Source organism: Schistocerca cancellata, chromosome 5 (assembly GCF_023864275.1).
Source record: "Schistocerca cancellata isolate TAMUIC-IGC-003103 chromosome 5, iqSchCanc2.1, whole genome shotgun sequence".
NCBI lineage: Eukaryota > Metazoa > Arthropoda > Insecta > Orthoptera > Acrididae > Schistocerca > Schistocerca cancellata.
This window is the reverse complement of record NC_064630.1, coordinates 152,403,699-152,423,158: the sequence shown is the minus strand read 5'-3', so window position 1 is coordinate 152,423,158 and position 19,460 is coordinate 152,403,699. Positions and strand designations below refer to the sequence as shown.

Below are 19,460 nucleotides of genomic sequence, written 5' to 3'. Positions count from 1 at the left end.
TGGACTGAGATGCTGGAGTTGCCAGTTGTTTGTACGTGAGGTGTGCTTGCTTGTGTGTGCAAATGGTGTGTGTCTCTCTTTACTGATGAAGGCTGTTACTGAAAGCTCTAAGTAAGTGTCTTTTAAGTGTGCCTGTCTGCAACTTAATGTATCTTCTTTACAGTAAGTAGCATCTGTCTTTTCCTACATTTTTAGTATCCAAGAAAGGCATATGTCAGGTTAAAGAAGTTTATAACCATTAAGGTCAATCTATTTCTACTGATTCAGCTACTCTTATCAGGTACCTAGCCCAGTGTCTTCTCAGATTTGTTGGTTTAGCGAAGTCAAAATGGCTTTGACTCCAGCATAACACTAGCCTGTGATGGTTCTGTTTTGTAACTTTTAATGATTGATTCCTATGTATCTTGGTGCACTGAACTTAAAAGTGACCTTAGTTCTGTTCCATAACATCAGAATTGTTTTGCAAATTGCAATTTGCCAAATGTAGTATATACCAAAAAAATTTGATAAACATGAGGCTTAATGACTGAGTGCAACAGGTTTGGTTCATATAAAGAGTATTATTTTGTGACTTACAATAGGAAATAACAAAATACAATTGAGAAAATACGAAACTCGTGATTCTAGTCCTTGCGTCAACATCTCTTTGGACCAGCCATGCTCTATTTCAGGACTTTCTGTGTATGTGCTCCTCTGGGATCATCTCTGTGCAAGATCCAGCAACAGGCCACTATCGTTGTAGCATACCATCTTCCTTGGTAACACTTTTCAATGTCTTTGATATCATGATGGAATCTCTCACCCATCTCTTGACAAACAGCGTCCAAATACTCAGGAATGTAGTCGAAATGTGAACAATGGAAATGAATATTCAAAGTTGTAGAACAGCCTAAATTTTGGTACTTATGGAGCATAGCCTCAATGACAGACTTGAAATTTTGATCCTTTTTGTTGCACATAAACTTGGTTACTGTGTCTCTACAGGTGACCCAGGCTTCTTTTCCAGTAACTTCATTCCCCCTCCCCCAACGTCCAGACCCTTAAGACATCATCTGTTGGTTTTGCGGTTGATAAGGCTGGGAATTTTTTAGAAATATACTGAAAACATTTACCACCTTTTGGTAAGGCTTTCACAAAACTACTTCATCAAGCCTAATTCAATATATAGAGGTGGAAGGAGAACTTTTGTCAACTCAATGAGAGGTTTCTGGAGCACATTTTTTATTGCAGGTTCCAATGAAGCTTGTTGTGATCAATCTTTCTGTTTCAACGATTTTCCCTGTCATTGCCATCCCACTCATATAAGTAAACAGGAAACTTGGTGTAAATGCCTTGCTATCTATCAATATTACTTTGAGATCAACACACATGATCTACTTATGAGGGTGGTTTGAAAAGTTCTCGGAATGGAACAGAAAAAAAGTACTTACAACCCCGTAAACTTTTTTCTATTTTTTAATGTAGTCTCCTTGTAGATTAATACACTTGGTCCAACGATGTTCCAGTGCCTTGATCCCATTTCAAAAATGAGTTTCCTCCAAGCCTACAAAATAGTTGTCAACTCTGACTATCAATTCTTAGTCTGAAGTGAATCTTCATCCATCAAGAAAAATTTTCAGTTTTGGGAAAAGATGGAAGTCTGGTGGAGCAATGTCAGGTGAATAAGGTGGTTGCCATGGCAACGGCACGTGTGCAAGCGCGCGTCACGAGTCGTGGCACCCATCTTGCAGATAATGTTTTCATTTCTAATTTTTAGTTAAAATGTGATATACCTTTCAGATAACATCTGTCAAGAGTGAGCAATTTCACGCACTTTCAATCGGTGATCCTCCATGATCATTTTGTGCACTTCTGCAATGATTTCTGGAGTAGTGACACATCTTGGCCCACCACTGCACAGATCATCATCTAAGGTCTCCCGACCAAATTTAAATTCATTTGTCTTCTTGGCAATAGTTGAATATGAAGGAGCAGAGCCCCCCAGTGTATTCTGGAAATTGGCATGAATGTCCTTTGCTTTCATATCTTTCTATATGAAGTAATTAATCACTACTCGAATCTCCATTTTTTCCATCTTTGCAAGTCACTATGCAGGAACAACAACAGAGCCACATCAGCGCTACAGCTCCCTTCCAAGAGCACTGACGTGGCAAATGTTTACAGGCAACAATACAATGACTATCAGATGAACAACTCATCGGGCTAGCACTGACCTCTCGTGGCGATTCCGAGAGCTTTTCAAACCACCCTCATCTCACCATTGTACTCAATTTTCTAGATAACAAATTGTAAATTGTCGTGTTGCTAAGTGTACAGAATGCCTTATAAGTGTTGACATACACCTGTTTCTGTTATGAAGCACAGCAACTTTAAAGCTTCGCTTCAATGAATCAATTAATAGTCTCCAATAAGTGCTATCAAACAGAGTTTTAAACAGTCCACACATATAACTGCAGAATACTAAGTCTCCTTCTTCCAAAAAGTATGGAATAAAACTTTTTCTCTGTACCTGAAGCACGAAAATGAAGTGCCAGAAGCAAGAAAATTCTAATCTTTAAGCCTTGAATCAAGCAATATCAAAACATTCAGTTCAGTTTGTGTAAATGATTGGCATGGAGAATTGCCAGGTTCGTACTCCTCTTTGTTATCTTCAGTTTCTTCACTTGATTCAATTCCCGAATCATCTACTTCAATTTAACATTCTGGTCACATAGAATGATGTTACATGTCTTTTTTGCTTTGACACCATTAACTCGCCACAAATGTAACAAAACGAATCCGCAGACTTTTTACAGCCTCTTGACACTGCGTCAACACTGACAGTTGAGATGTAGAATACATTTAATGACGAGAGTGCTGCCATCTGCCAGTTTATGATGTCAATTATTTGTTTCCAGCATAAGCCAACAGATGGAAGCCTTTCCTATATATTTAAATTTCTCAGTACATCTTAGATTTTGGATTTTTTTATACATAACACATTTTGATAATTTTCAGTGGGAAAAAATAGTCTAAATTCCTACTGAAAACATATCACAGTTGTTTCACTGGTGTCACAGAGTGGGAGGATTTGTATAACATTCTGACAAACTGTGATTTGCAAAAAAATTCTGACCTGATGGAAAAAAAAAGTTCTTCATGGATTCAGTGCACAAAAATACACAGGAATCCATCATCATAACTTCAAAAACATCATACAACTGGAAAATGCAGGCCTGTGTATTATTAAAATATTACGAGAAGGATAGATTGCCATTCACTAAAAAGTCGAGATGTTGAGCCGTAGATACAAAGAGAGAGGGCGGGAGGGGGGGGGGGGGGGGGGGGGGGGGGGGGAAGACTGCCAAATAAGTAAGGCCTTCACTGGAATTAGACAACGTATAACCATACATTCATGGAAAAACACACACACACACACATTGTCAAAAGCTTCCTTGTTTGACAGTCTTTTTGTTGTGCCTATCTGCGACTTCGCATCTCCACCACATGGTAAGTAGCTACCTATCCTTTTCATAATACTGTCATTATTTCATCCTGGGTTTTCCACGTTTAAAATTCGGTATTATGTTATTTTTATTCCACAAGATACTTTTGACTTTTCCTCCTGTTAAAGGTGATGTTTGCATCAGACAGTACAGTCCTCTCTTTCTTTGTATGTGAAAGAAATGGCTTTATAATGACATTAAGAATACAGCTGCAAATCAACTCACCATTTCCTACTGCGTGAGGAACTTATTGTAGTATTCATTTGTTGCTTGTACCTTCAGCCCTGATTCTTTCATTTACTTATGGCATTTCTATGCAACAATATCATAATAGCACTCAACATATTTGCCCATGCTATTACATTTCTTCATTGTTTGTTGCAAGTAGCCCCTGCTGCCAAGTCAGCTTCTCTGACTTACAATGGCAAGGGTATCAGGTCACATGGTAATATGTTTTGTGCCATTTCATCTGCTGAACACATTTTCAGCATGGTGTGATGTGCATTTGTGGCATCAGAGAAGAGAAGTAAATTGGTCCTCGTGTTACACTTCAACTTTACGATTTTAGGTTCGCAGTGCATGTAAACTTGCGCAGAATCTAAATTCTATAGGTACTTTCAATGAGAACTGCTGTGCAGACAACTGTGTCTCCTTGCTTAAACTCATCAGTGTACAAAACTAAAAATGAATAAAAAGTTTGTTTGAAAATAAAATATGCTGCTCACGATTTTTGTACCTCGTCAGATTTACAAACAGCCTGACTCGCATTACCAAGCAGCGAACACACTTAATCTGACCTCATGGTAACAATTTCGTTACTAATTACAGCTTCCCAGCATTTGTGTGACCTGAGGCATGGTGGTGGTCAGGCGGGGATGATGGGGTGAAGGGATTAGAGGCTGGAAACTGTGGCACTTACCAGACTTCATACGTTTGTTGTTCCACCCTATTGTTTGGGGTCCTAAAAAGGCTGGGTATAAGACTCTTCATGACTGCTTCTGACAGCAGTCTAAAGCCCTTGTGGTGTATTTAGTCCAGGAATTTCTGATAGGAAGGTCATCAGGAGCCGTACACCCTACAGCCAAAAACCACCTGTGGCCAAGCAATGGCTCTGTAAGATAATAAAAGACAGGATCTGCCTACCAGCAGGAAATGCTACTAAGGCACTTTCAAGTTGTTTAGAAGTTTTAGAGACCTGGCCTTGTGAGGCTTCAGTTGTATCCAGGCGAGTTTCTTGTCGAAGGTGAGGCCTGGAAACTTTACTGATTTCTTTAGTTTTAAGAGAGTATCCTACCAGTCACAATTTGGATTGATTAAAAACATGATGATAACAATTGAAATGTACACATAATAGATTTATCTGGGACAATTTGAAACCTGCAGTTTATGTCTATAGTTTCAGCCCTCTTAACATTAACTGCAGTTGCTGAGCATCACAGGACTGGAGTGTGATGGAGGGGGAATGAAATGCCAACAGTAAACAAGGAACATTAGACATGATATCCGAATTTACACAGTAAATTGCTTTTGAAATGAAGTAACATGTTAAATGCACTCCAGAGGGTCACCATCATTCTTGGTACGTCATTTTATGAACTGTTAACAGTGACACTAAAGTATCATTCTGAAAGGATCACACTATAATTGGAAGACAATCCCAACAGTCCCATTCACACTGCACTGGCTGGAAGTTATCTCTGTCTATATGTATGTAAACAATGAAGAGGTAGCCATTCTAACATACGACAGAGCACTTGCCTATTCCTGTATTACGAGACACAGATAACATATGTGTTAACTACCCAATTTAAAAGGCGTGGTTGTATTCTTTGACAGGACTAGAGCTAAAGTTCAGTTCTCTGCTGATTTCCATCTGTGTTGGATCTGCTAACTATTTAAATTATAATTAGAGATCAAAACTTAAGTGCTTTAATGCTGCCACTATATGCGGCTCTGCTAATATTTTACAATCAAAAGGACTCAACCCTCCAGGATCCCATATCTACCAAAGGTTACAGTTTGCCAGAAGGTAATATGCTCACTCATTAACTGAAGATTACGTATTATGTCAAAACAATGATTGTACAGACTCTCACCCACATAAGTTTTATATTGGAAATTTGATTGTCTTTCACAAGAAATTCTCTTGAAGTGTGGATTTTTAATTTAAACTAAATAAGTAATTATGTTCATCTCAAAAAATGAATGCAATGCTGCACATATTTCAGACTTCTCCAACTGTAGAAAGAAAACCCACACAATTAAGTTGAAAACATACAAACTTGTGGACCAATGTTACGATTCAAATAAATTTTACATGGTGTGTTAACACACTGACTGCTTGGTGAAGTCTTTGCTGTACACAATCAGGCAGAGAATTTTCAACATAAAACGTAGTGAGAAAAAAATAAATAAAAAATTTTAAAAAATTAGGCAGTAAAGGACACTGAATTAAGACAGTTATATTATTTGGATTATAAAAAAAGAGAAAGTTCTGTATAACATGGATGTACATTGGAATTCTACAAGGGCATGTGGAAAAGTAATTCCTCTGAATTTTTTATGTGAAAACTCTTAAAGCTTTTTAAATGAAACAAACATTATTAATATTCTACATCTTTATTCTTCATGACTACCGATTTGCAGCTCTCTGTTGTGTGAGGGCTCCAAATTGTAGCGTGTAACATGGTGGTGTGAGACGTGTCTATGTCAGTACTTGAGAAACTGCATGCTCGAGTTTCGAATTTGAAGAGTTCGTCCACACTTGGAGCACCCTCTCCTTCAGCATGACAATGCCAGCATTTGCAACAATCCCACACCTTAGGTTCACTGTCATTAATCATCCTCCATACAGTCTCAACTCGGTCTCATCCCATTTTCATCTGCTTCCAAAACTAAAAGAACAACTTCGAGGACTTCAGTTTCATAGCGATAAAGTGGTGTAAGCAGAGGTGACGTTGTGGCATCATCAACAAAGTCAAACATTCTACAGTATCAACAAACTGGTCTCCGATTGGGAGAAATACGTTCTTCACCAGAGTGACTATGTTGAGAAATAAATACGCATACATGAAGAATAAAGATGTAGAATGAAACTTCCTGGCAGATTAAAACTGTGTGCTGGACCGAGACTCGAACTCGGGACCTTTGCCTTCCGCGGGCAAGTGCTCTACCATCTGAACTACCCAAGCACGACTCATGCCCCATCCTCACAGCTCTACTTCTGCCAGTGCCTCATCTCCTACCTTTTAAACTTTACAGAAGCTCTCCTGCGGTTCGTCTCCTACCTTCCAAATTTTACAGAAGCTCTCCTGCAGTTCACAGGAGAGCTTCTGTAAAGAAGCTTTACAGAAGCTCTCCTGCGGTTCACAGAAGAGCTTCTGCAAATATTGGAAGGTAGGAGACGAGGCACTGCCAGAAGTAGAGCTGTGAGGACGGGGTGTGAGTCGCGCTTCGATAGCTCAGATAGTAGAGCACTTGCCCAAGAAAGGCAAAGGTCCCGAGTTCGAGTCTCGGTCCGGCACACAGTTTTAATCTGCCAGCAAGTTTCATATCAGCGCACACTCTGCTGCAGAGTGAAAATCTCATTCAAGATGTAGAATGTTAATAAGATTTCTTTTATTTAAGAAGCTTTAAGAGTTTTCACATAAAAAAATTCAGAGCATTACTTTTCAGCACACCATCAAACTAACGAATTCAGGTGGGTGATAGAAAAACATAAAAGCCAAGAAGATACACAAGGACACAAATGAGTCAAGTTCATTGTTAATAGAATGAAATTTCACTTACGTATCATCAGTTTCCATATCTGCTTCCTTGGAAATCTGTGCATGGTAACTGACTACTGCAGACTCTGCACTGTTAAGCGCACTCTTCAGGCTTTCAACTGACACATACCTCCGGTAGCGTACAAAAAGGAGCAGTAACCCTAACGCTGCTAGTAGCTTTGAAGAATCCTGCACAATAATGAAATTGAATAAAAGTATATTTTATACATATCTACCCCAAGAAGAGATGTGTTTGGAAAGTGTAAGGTTATGACATATTTCATCAACAGATGAATGGTTCAAATGGCTCTGAGCACTATGGGACTTAACATCTTAGGTCATCAGTCCCCTAGAACTTAGAACTACTTAAACCTAACTAACCTAAGGACAGCACACAACACCCAGCCATCACAAGGCAGAGAAAATCCCTGACCCCGCCGGGAATCAAACCCGGGAACCCGGGCGCGGGAAGCGAGAACGCTACGGCACGACCACGAGATGCGGGCAACAGATGAATGCCTACTTACTCAAGAAAAGTACATGGCATATACACAAGTATACTACAATACTATACATGTATACTACTGTGTTTCATGTGACCTTCATTGCATTTCAAGCTTCTGTATGCTCATGGCACACGTTCCTACTTGGCTATTAACCTCCTTTGTTGAAAGTGTTTTCCTTCAAAATGGTGAAAAGGAAGAAGTTACTCTTCACTATGTCATGACTATGGAATTGGCCTCTCGTCAAGAAAAGTCAAACAGCTGCCATAGCATCACCTGCATTTTCAACTCCATTAAGTGGTGGGCTACCCAGATTTCATCCCATTTCATAACAGAGTAAGAATTCTTCACCTGCTCCACTCAATCACCCCAAATGAAATTTCTTTTGCAATTTTCAGCTGACCCTTTTGTTGCTGCAGGTGCCTTAAAAAAGACACAGTGCCAGAGCTTTCCCCAGGTGCTGTAGACAACTTGATGTACACCAGTCCATGTTTTTCAAAGTACTGCAGATACATGTAATTATGGTACAGATAGGCCCTATAAATGACAAGACACATTTAGAAGTGGTGTTACTCAGTTACCTGTGGGATGTAGATGCCATAACACATTCACCACATATCATGCAGCTTTGTTGCATAATGCCCGACTTCTGGCTGTGTTTCTGCCCTATTTACCCAGTGGCTCTTCAGAGTTTCAGTTGTTTAGCTGGAATATGTGGGGGCATTTGTTCTTGGGGTCTCCTTTTGACAGTTATGATTTCTCTTTAAGTTTCTGGCTATTCTTCAGAAGTGGCATTATTGCACAGTGGCAAATATCATAGCAATAACTAGCTTAGAAACCCAGCATTGCCTGGGTATTTGTTTAGAGCTGTGCCCCGGACTTTGTATGTGTGGAATTTATTTTTGACTTATAAAGCTTCTTTGTATTCAATGTTTGGGGTACTATGACTGGGAATATGAATGAAGAACTTATTTGCTTAATTATCACAGGGGAGAGCCATGGAGAACTGGCCGTGCGAAAAGAAACTGACACTAAGGTCCACACCTGTAACACACAGCCTCTGGCCTTGTTTATGGTCACGGCAGAACATAAACTCACCATGAATTTTACATGTTTAAAGTGAAATGGTAAACTGTCAGGAATAAGCAGGATGTGGGGTATAAAAACTCACTAGCCTGTGCCACTTCCCATCAACATTTGCACTTCTGTACTGTTATGATGGAGAGAAGTGATGTTCTCGGGCTGCAGCAAGTCTCGCTTCATTGTATAATTGAGACCACATTGTCGAGGTCTTTTAGCCATTCTGGTTTATTCAGAAAGACTGTTCCCTAGGCATTTTTATTTGTAAACAAAATGAAAGCAAAATGTAGTGAGTAGGCAACCACATCACAAAACAAACTTAATAAATTCATTTTACCTAGCAAAGAATATAACAAAAACCTACTGAAAGAAGCAAAGTAGTGCCATTAAGTTTTTAACACACAAATTGAAATCAGTATATCTGTATACTCTAGCCAAGTAAATTCAGTGCTAGTTTGTATTTGTAGGATAAGACTGTGGTGCTTAATTCTCTCACTGACATAAACTTCCGAAAATACTTCTGGCCTTGAGGCAAAAAAGACTTCCGTGGAAAGGAAGTCAAATATAAATAAAACCTTTCACAATTAGCACAGCAACACTGCCTTGTTTTTAATGCAAATGTAAAATTGGTAAATCCTGGTATTCTAGTCAAGTAAATTTGCCGTTAGTTTGTATTCACAAAGATAATATTGCAGCGCTTAATTCTGTCGCTGGCGTAAATTTCCAAAAACACCTCTGTCATTGAGTTAAAAAAAACTAACAGTGCCATCTATTGGTTCTTTTGTGTGCTATGTGGTGATGACTGAACTTCCTAACTACTAAACTGAGCAGATGAAGTTAAATAAAACTTTAAATTATATATGTTGCCCCATGCTAAGCTCAAGTCATCCACGAAAATTTGTCTAGTAGTTTTGGATATTAGCATGTCCAGACAGACAGACAGATGCAATAGTTTTAGATAAACTTTAAATCATGATATATTTGTTTCCATGATCCAATTTTGATGAAGTAAAGCCTATACATTACCCCAAGCTACGCTCAAATTACTAGTAAAACACTATGAAAACTCGTCTAGTAGCTTAGGAGATTATAAAGTAATTGGATAGCCAAAAAATCTACTCACCAACCGGCAGCAGGAGACCACATATATAAAAAAAGGTTTTAGGTATGCAAGCTTTCTTCTGGCAGAAGACTTGAACCCTAAGGAAAAGGAGTGAAGGAAAAGGGCTGGAGAGGTTTAGGAATAGCCCACTGGCTACGGAATCTTGCATACCTAAAAGAGTTTTTTGTATGTGTGTTCTGCTGGTGAGTAGACTTTTTTTACTATCCAACTACATTACATTGTCAAAAATTGGTTATTTTCATTGTTATATTAGTTTAGGAGATTAGCATGTTCAAACAGACAGACATGAGGGTTTTATGGCTTTATTATTAGTATTGATATAGATGACAGTAAGATGGACATTTTTGTGTCACATAATGTGATGACTTTTACAAAATCTGAAGGTGACATTCTCTATAGCCTACAGCACATCATTCTTTCCTTCCTCAAGAAGTTGTATTAATTCTTCAGAATTGAAGAGATGGTGAAACTTTCGAAAAAGGAGCAGCTTAGCAAAACGTTTATCTGAATCAATCTGCAGTGAATTTTATCTAGATCAACAGTTTTTCAATGGCACAAGCCTATTTTAGTTAAAGGACTTTATCTCTGAAACAGCTTATTCCATGCAAATCAAGTAGTTTGTGGGTGTAGGTCAATGACTAACAAAGTTTGAAGTCAGGAGGGTTAAGGGAACGTAGAATATATTGCAGGGAGAGTCCCCCCTGCACAATTCTGAAAATTTGGTGTTGGTTGGAAGGATCCCGATGGCACAGGCTGTGAAGCAGTCTTTAAAATAAAGAACATCATATTGGGTAGCATGCTCAGCAATTGTGTGGTCCAGCTGTTCCTTGGCCACAGTTTGTCAGTGGCCATTCTTGCGGACAGACAGCTTGTTAGTCGTCATGAAAATATAGAGTGCAGCACAGTGGTTGCAGCTTAGCTTGTAGATCATTGGCTAGTTTGACAAGTAGTCCTGCCTCTGATGGGATAGGTAAAGCTTGTGACTGGACTGGAGTAGGTGGTGATGGGAGGATGAATGGGACAGGTCTTGCATATAGGTCTCTTACAGGGATAGGAGCCATGAGGCAAGGGGTTGAGAGCATGGGTTTATGAATGAATGGGTGAAGATATTGTGTAAGTTTGATGGGTGAGAAGGATAGTGGGTAGGACATTCCTCATTCCAGGGCACAATGAGAGGTAGTCGGAACCCTGGCAGAGTATGTGATGCAGTTCCTCAAGCCCTGGGTGGTACCAAGTTACCAGAGGAATGCTCTTCTGTGACTGGATTGGGGGGGGGGGGGGGTTGACTTTGGGATGGGAGGTGAGGGCTGACTGGAGGGATAAGGCGCAGGAGATCTGTTTCTGTACAAGACTGGGAGGGTAATTATGGTCTGTGAAGGCCTCAGTGAGACCCTTTGTAAATTTCAGGAGGGACTGCTCATCACTACAGATGTGGCAGCCATAGATGTATGGAAAGGACTTCTCAGTACAGAATGGGTGGCAGCATAGTGGAGGTATTGCTGGTGGCTAGTAGGATTCATATGGCCGGTGGTACTGATGTAACCATCTTTCAGATGGAGATCGACATCGAGGAAGATGGCTTGTTGGATTGAGGTGGAACAGGTGAAGAGAATCGGAGAGAAGATGTTTAGGTTCTGGAGGAATGTGGATAGGGTGTCCTCACTTTCGATCCAGATCACGAAGATGTCATGAATGACTCTGAACCAGATGATGGGTTTGGGTGGTTAGAAAGGATTCCCCTACATGGTCCATGCACAGGATGGCATAGGATGGTATCATGCAGGTGCCCATCATCATGCCCCAGATTTGTTTGTAGACAGTGCATTCAAAAGAGAAGTAATTGTTGAATGAGAATATAGTTTTGGCATGTAAGTAAACAACAGGTCAAGCACCAAAAAATGAAAATTTGAGTTATAGGTGAAATTCCACAGTAACCCCAATGCCAATAACATCCATTCTGATACAAGCACCAGAACAGTGCAAACAGTATTTACAGCTGTCACAAGATTGCACTCACATCTAACACCGACATCGATGTTCAAATAACAAGTCATGCGCCCTCTGTTATCTGTTATTGTCTTGGCGCATACTTGCGTGAATTGTTGACAGTTGAAGTAGCTCTGTGGTTTGTTTCCAACAATAGGACACTGCTGAAGTAATTATTACAGATACATGATACACAATATTGAAAAATGGAAAGGATAACTACACCAAAACAGAGGAAGAGAGGTGAAGGTAGTGTTCAAACTGAAAGGAAGAAATTACACAGCGAAGGAATGGAATATACTCGAAAAGACAGCACTGTGGTTCCAGCTAAAGAGGTTCCCAAGCACCAGGTAGGCCTTGATTGCTGTTTTAATTTTAATTACAAGGGTTGGAATCTGAATAAGTTATGTTCTAGTATTTTAATGCATTTAATTTGTTATTGAAACGAATTTCGTGTGGACAAAAATCATCTTTTTGATTATGAGGTTATAGTTAACTACTTGAATGAAATTATTTACTTACCTGCAAATACCTAGGCATGTTGATTTAAACATATAATATACACTGCTTCACTCTTTCAGGTCTCCTGTAAATGTCAGTTTAAGTGCAGGCACCTTTCATATGACCATTAACTTAAGCTGTTTAAGGAATTCTACTCACTAAACGAGACAGTGAAGCAAAATAACTATGCAATGTCTCACATACATGTTTGTAAAGTAAAGAGGTGAAGGTCAAAAGCATATAATGATAGTAGCGAAACTGCTCAGTTGTCTACTGAGGAAGGTGCAGGACAACTGGTCATCTCCAAGAAGAATAACATAACTGTGTGTTACACATTGCCTGATGGTGAGGGAGATGTAGCAAGAGTGTGTAAAGGATCACTTATTGAGGTTCTTGCTTTGACCAAAAGAAGAGTTCAGACATTAACACAATTGATACAGAGTGGTGAGATTGTATATGAAGAAAAGCGAGGAAATAAGACAATACACCAGAAATATACAGAAGATGAAAAGCTGGTTGTTGCTCATATTAACACCACACCAAGACAAGAAAGCCACTATTCAAGGGAAAAATCGGGTGACACACAATACTTAAGTGAAGACCTGACTGTTTATCATTTATTTAAGGAATTTCAAAGGCAACATGAAGACACTTAACATTACATAATGCTTCTATGCGAAAGTCTTTAAAGACAAACTCCCCAAGCTAAAATTTCATCATTTGCCAAGTGACACTTGTTCTACATGTGACCTTCTTAAAGCCAAACTGAGGTGTGATCCCAATAATAAAGACAACAAACTGCAGCTAGAACGCCATCACCAAAAAGCAAAGAAAGCTACGGATTCCATGAAAGCTGACACAATCGAGAGTCATAAGGGCCTAACTTTGAAGTATGTACAGCTGCAATGGATTTGCAAAAAGTGATTTCTCTTCCTTCATTAAGGCACAGTGAAATGCACTATTTACGACAGCTCTCAAATTACAACTTTTGCATTCAAGTTGGTGATAATCAAACCGGTCACATGTTTCTCTGACATGATGTCCTATGTGGCAGGGGTGGGAATGAAACTGCTTGCTATGTGCACAAAGCTTTTACTTCAACACTTAGTTGTAAAAATAAACTATTAATGTGGAGAGCTGTGGGCAGAACAAAAACAAGATGATGATGATGTTTCTGTGGGTTTACCTTACAGGAAAGGGTTATTTTAAGGAGGAGGAGGTTAGTGTTTAACGTCCCGTTGACAACGAGGTCATTAGAGACGGAGCGCAAGCTCGGGTTAGGGAATGATGGGGAAGGAAATCGGCCGTGCCCTTTCAAAGGAACCATCCCGGCATTTGCCTGAAACGATTTAGGGAAATCACGGAAAACCTAAATCAGGATGGCTGGAGACGGGATTGAACCGTCATCCTCCCGAATGCGAGTCCAGTGTGCTAACCATTGCGCCACCTCCTGGGATTGGAATGACTCCTTACCCTCTCCCGTAAAACCCAAATCCTTTCGTCTTTCCCTCTCCTTCCTTCTTTCCTGATGAAGCAACCTTGGGTTGTGAAAGCTTGAAATTTGTGTGTATGTTTGTGTGTTTTTTTATTGTTTATATTGTCTCTATCAACATACCAACGCTTTCGTTTAGTAAGTTACAGCTTCACTGTTTTTAGATATATTTTCCCCACGTGGAATGTTTCCCTCTATTATATGAATACATGCACGTTTTACTAAACACACAAAAGGTGAGAACTTTTATTCCAAACCTGTTCAAATACAGCAAAAGTTTGCCAGTTAGAAATTAATGTTATTTCCTCAGTTGTTTCATAAAACTGCCAATTTTTACGCAGAGTATGACTGTTGTAGTTGTTTGCACATAGTTTCTCACATATCCCTACACTAGCACCAAGAGTCAAACTGCACTAGCACCAACAGTCAAATGTCACGTGATTGATTGAGCAAGGTCAATACCGTACTGAGCGCTTCGGCTTACTGGGAAATCTCAAGCTGACTTTGAATGCAAGCATTGTTTGTTAAGCCCCACCCTTCTGGATTGCTCGAAATAAATTTGCATCAAACCTCAATAGCCAAAGCTTCATCTTTAAATGAAAGGTGACCCTTATATTAATCTCTTAAACAATGTAAAAATGTTGACCTCAGCAGCTATAGAGTAATCTGCGAATATAAAACTCGATCTCATATTTTTTGAATGACAAATCTGGAAAAAAACTTAAGCAAAGAAGGAAAGCTGAAAGGTGGAAGGAGTACCATATATTCTGAAATAATCCACGCATGTTTTTCCTGAATTTAAGGACAAAAAACTGGGGTGTGCAGATTATTTGAAACAAGGTTGGTACTGATCTGCCTCCAACAATAGATCCCATTACACTATTGCATTGTTGTGGCCAAAGTCTGTGACACGTTAGTAACATATTAGAAGTGAAGTATTAACAACGTCTTTTAAACTTGTTAATTATGGCTACAAGTTCTCATTATTTCTCATACACTGCTGAAGAAAAACTGAAAATTATTGAATGGAAAAATCAAATGGCTGGATTTGTCCCAGATTTGTGAGTGGGTTGAAAGGCGTGGGACTCCATTCCACAACCATTGGTGGAAAATCCTTCAAAAAATGTAGTGTCACAAATCCACTGGATGCAACAGAGGACGACACTTTGTGGGAAGATGGTGATGACAATTATTCTCCTGCTAGTGATGACAATGAAAGTGATGAGGAATAGGGAGGTAAGGAAGCATATGTACTGACTAAAATATTTTATTGCACATATTACATTTTTAAACATGGTAATTTGCATTAATTTGCATTTTTTTTTTTTTTTTTTTTTTTTTTTTTTTTTTTTTTTTTTTTTTTTTTTTTTTTTAAGGTAGGCCTAGACCCCCCCCCCAGCTGGCGGGGTTAACGTAACCCGGCCACCTAATGGGCCAGATGGCAGGCCCGCTGGCCAGCCAGCTGTATGCTGCTGAATCGGTTGCATTTTAATGATTCATCAACCTGTACAACAGCATGTGAAGAGTATGACATGGTTCTTCAAACCAATTGATATTATATGTCATTTTGAACCCATCATTACATTAAAACAAATCAAAGAAGAAAAAAAATTATTTTCCCTCGCTCAAAATTAGGATGCGCAGATTATTCGAGGGCACAAATCATTCGAGTATATACATTATATAGAGGATCTACATAAGGGAGGTGAACTTGAAAGCAGTATTATAGAAGTGGACATACATGAAGATGAAATGGGAAATATGATAACGCAAGAAGAATTTGATGAAGCTCTGAAAGATTTGATCTCAGTCAAAACAAGGCCCCGGGAGTGGACAATATTCCATCAGAACTAGTGATAGCCTTGGAAGAGCCAGCCATGATAATACTTTTCCATTTGGCGTGCAAGATGTACAAGACTGGTGAAATACCTTCAGACTTCAAGAATTCCAAAGGAGGCAGTTGCTGGCATGTATGAAAATTACTGAACAGTCAGTTTAATAAGTCATGGTTGCAAAATACTAACATGAATTCTTTACAGAAGAATGGAAAAACTGGCAGAAACACACCTCGGGGAAGATCAGTTTGGATTTCAGAGAAATGTAGGGACAGTGAAGCAATACTGACCCTACGACTTATCTTAGAAGATAGGTTAAGGACAGCCAAACCTACATTTATAGCATTTGTGGACTTGGACAAAGCTTCTGACAGTGTTGACTGGAATACTCTCTTTGACATTCTGAAGGTAGCGGGGGCAAAATACAGGAAGCGGATTGCTATTTAAAACTTATACAGAAACAAGATGGGCATGAATGGGAAGCAGTAGTTGGGAAGGGAGTGAGACAGGATTGTAAACCATCCCAGATGTTATTCAATATGTACATTGAACAAGCAGTAAAGGGAACCAAAGAAAAATTTGCAGCAGGAATTACAGTTAAGGAAAAAGAAATAAAAACTTGGTTTGCCAATGGCATTGTAATACTGGCAGAGACAAGGGACTTGAGAGAGCAGTTGAACGGAATGGACAATATCTTGAGAGGAGGATATAAGATGAACATTAACAAAAGCAAAACAAGTAAAATAGAATGTAACTGAATTAAATCATCAGGTGATGCTACAAGAATTAGATTAGGAAATGAGACACTTAAAGTAGTTTGCTCAGCAAAACAACTGATGAAGGCCAATATAAAAAAATATAAAATATTTTCTGGCAATGACAAGAAAAGCACTTCTGAAGAAGAGAAATTTGTAAACATCAAATACAGATTTAAGTGTTACGAAGTCTTTTCTGAAGGTATCTGTCTGGAGTGTAGCCATGTATGGAAGTGAAATACGCATGATAAACAGATTAGATAAAAAGAGAAAAGTAGCTTTTGAAATTTAGTGCTATGGAAGAATGCTGAAGCTTAGATGGGTCGATCATGTAGCTAATGAGGAGGTATTGATTAGAGTCGGGAATACAAAGAATTTGCAGCGCAATTTGACCACAAGAAGTGATCGGTTGATAGGACACATTCTGAGACATCAAGGGATCACCAATTTGGGAGAAAGTGTGGGTGATAAAAACCATAGCGGGAGACCAAGAGGTGAATATAGTAAGCAGATTCAGAAGATGTAAGTTGCAGTAGTTATTTGGAGATGAAAAAGCTCGCACAAGATAGAGTAGCATGGAGAGCTGCATCAAACCAGTCTTCAGAGGGAAGACCCCAACAACAACAAGTGACATCATGATTTATTTTACTAATAGGCAAATTTGACAATATTTCACACAAATAAGAAAACCTCATTTTATCTCTGAAGATTAATATTACTTTCTTATTTATTACATAGTCATCTGTGGCTCACCTCTTGATATTCTCTGGAGATATTCCTCTCAAGTGCTTGAAACATCATTTCTGTAAGAATTTTGTTGTTATAGAAAGATGTCACAAGCTGAGATGCTACGTATGGCAGATCCTGTACCTTCTTCAAGACTGCTATATTTTCTAGCTGCAAAAATGGTCAAATTAATGCTTAAGCATTGACTAACAAAAGAAACCACCTTTAAACATATTTCATCATTAGGTGCACTTGTCCTTACCAGTCCTGCATCTTTCTTCATTATTACTAAAATTGCAGTAACAAATTTGTTGAACGTTTTAACAAACAAATCATTCGAAACGCCAAACATTTTTGACAGTAACATCAGTGTATTAATCATTGCTGTTCTTGTTTCAGCAAAATTCTGTAAGATAAAAAATATGGTCAGAGAGGACTGTCAAGCTAATACAATTATTAGCATACAATATTTCAAAATCTCCACAGGAACTATTACTCTGTAAAACTAAATATATGTGTGTGTGTGTGTGTGTGTGTGTGTGTGTGTTAACATTAGGGAATGTCAAAAATGGAAACTTATCTTTGCTACACAAAAGTATTACCTCAATATGTAATTTCAGGCCTTCTTTTGTAAATGCCAGGTCTGTCAGGGATGCAACACAGTCCCCCAGTAAATTAGCTACAGTATTGAAAAGCATCGATAAGTTCTTTCCACTCAGTATCTTCTTATAATAGTCGGAAATATGATGCATCACTCCACAAGCAGAGTAGACAAACATTACCCTACAACCTGCAAGGTTACAAATCAACCAACATTTAAAATAAGAATTAAGTTGTGCCATATTAGCATAGCATAAATTTTATGAATACTAGCAATTTGTGATGCTTACACTACTAGTGCAAGAGTAGCCTACCAGTGTTTTAAACAATAGTCAAAAAAGCAATATTAATATGCCCATTACTTTCAATAACACAACTAATCCTTTAACAGCAAAGGTGAGGATTGACAATGGAGGAGAGCAGAAACTTGTGTAACTACTACTACAGCTAACAAAAAATAAAAAATAAAAAATAAAAATAAAAAAATAAAAAAATAAAAAAAAAATTAAAAAAATCCCATATCAAGTTTGAAGGTACAAGGGTAGATTAAAGATTCAAGTAAACCTGAAGACTTTACCACAATAGTAATGAAAAGCATGGGTAGCTTTTCCCCACTCAGGATCTTCTTTAATAGCCAGAAAAATGACCTCTTCACTGCACTTACATGCCACCCAACATTCATCTGCAAATGAGTGGCCGCATGTCCACAGAAGATGAATGGACAAATCAGATGCAAAGTTAAATAAGTTACATCTATCAATACCACCTTGTATAAATGGAGGGGAAGGGGATAGATAATGATTGGTTGGTTGATTTAGTGGGGTGTTGTGGGGTGGGGGTGGGGGTGGTGGTGGGGGTGGGGGGGTAGAGACCAAACAGCAAGGCATCGCTCCCATTGGATTGATGAGGGATGGGGAAGGAAGTCAGCTGTGCCCATTCAAAGGAACCATCCTGGTATTTGCCTGAAGCGATTTAGAGAACCACAGAAAACCTAAATGAGGATGGCTGGATGCAGATCGATAGAGGCCAACGACAGACTCACAAACAACACACCGCCAAAGCCCTCCTGGCCGCCAGGATTTAGCTCAGAGTCAGGCAGCACATAGCGACCAGAGTAGCGCACATAACAGACTTGTACATCACCAGTAGTGGGGCTAATGTAGACTATTATGGAGAGCTTGTACCCCAACAACAAGCTTAAGTTAAAAAGCTTTCTTATTCTTATGAATAAAGAACCCAGTTAATACATGCATGCAGTTTGTATTATAGAAAGACGATAACGGCCACCAAACATCATCCTCTCCTTGTTTTTGGTGGTACAGCTCTATAGGGACAACAAATACACACAAAAATTGGCAAAAAGTATAATTCAGTGCAGATTTTGCTTGGTTCTCTTGCGTTTTAACTTGCAGGGGTGCTTATTTCTCATTGCTAATTTCTTGTTGTACTCTTGCATGTATTCCAGAAGGGGAGCCGCAGCACTAATCAAATTTCTCTTTTCAGCAGCTTTGCTTGCTTTTTTCTATAACGTATTTGTGTAAACCATGGCTACCCCACCCCCTCCACCCCCTGCAGCTGCACCTCAGCTGCAGGTAGCTAATGTGATG

The 19,460-nt window shown here is 39.0% G+C and overlaps 1 protein-coding gene across 12 annotated transcripts in view; it reads right to left on the bottom strand.

Moving 5' to 3' along the window:
* Positions 1-19,460, bottom strand: part of LOC126187508 (condensin-2 complex subunit G2-like) — a 275,551-nt gene that overhangs the window by 48,747 nt on the left and 207,344 nt on the right. For all 12 annotated transcript variants that reach the window (XM_049928641.1, XM_049928640.1, XM_049928639.1 and 9 more), the window contains exons 18-21: positions 17,856-18,043; positions 17,516-17,659; positions 17,281-17,424; positions 7,275-7,441 (exon numbers count right to left, since the gene is read on the bottom strand). In XM_049928641.1, coding sequence (XP_049784598.1) covers positions 7,275-7,441; positions 17,281-17,424; positions 17,516-17,659; positions 17,856-18,043 — 643 coding nt within the window. The remainder of the gene's footprint in view (positions 1-7,274; positions 7,442-17,280; positions 17,425-17,515; positions 17,660-17,855; positions 18,044-19,460) is intronic.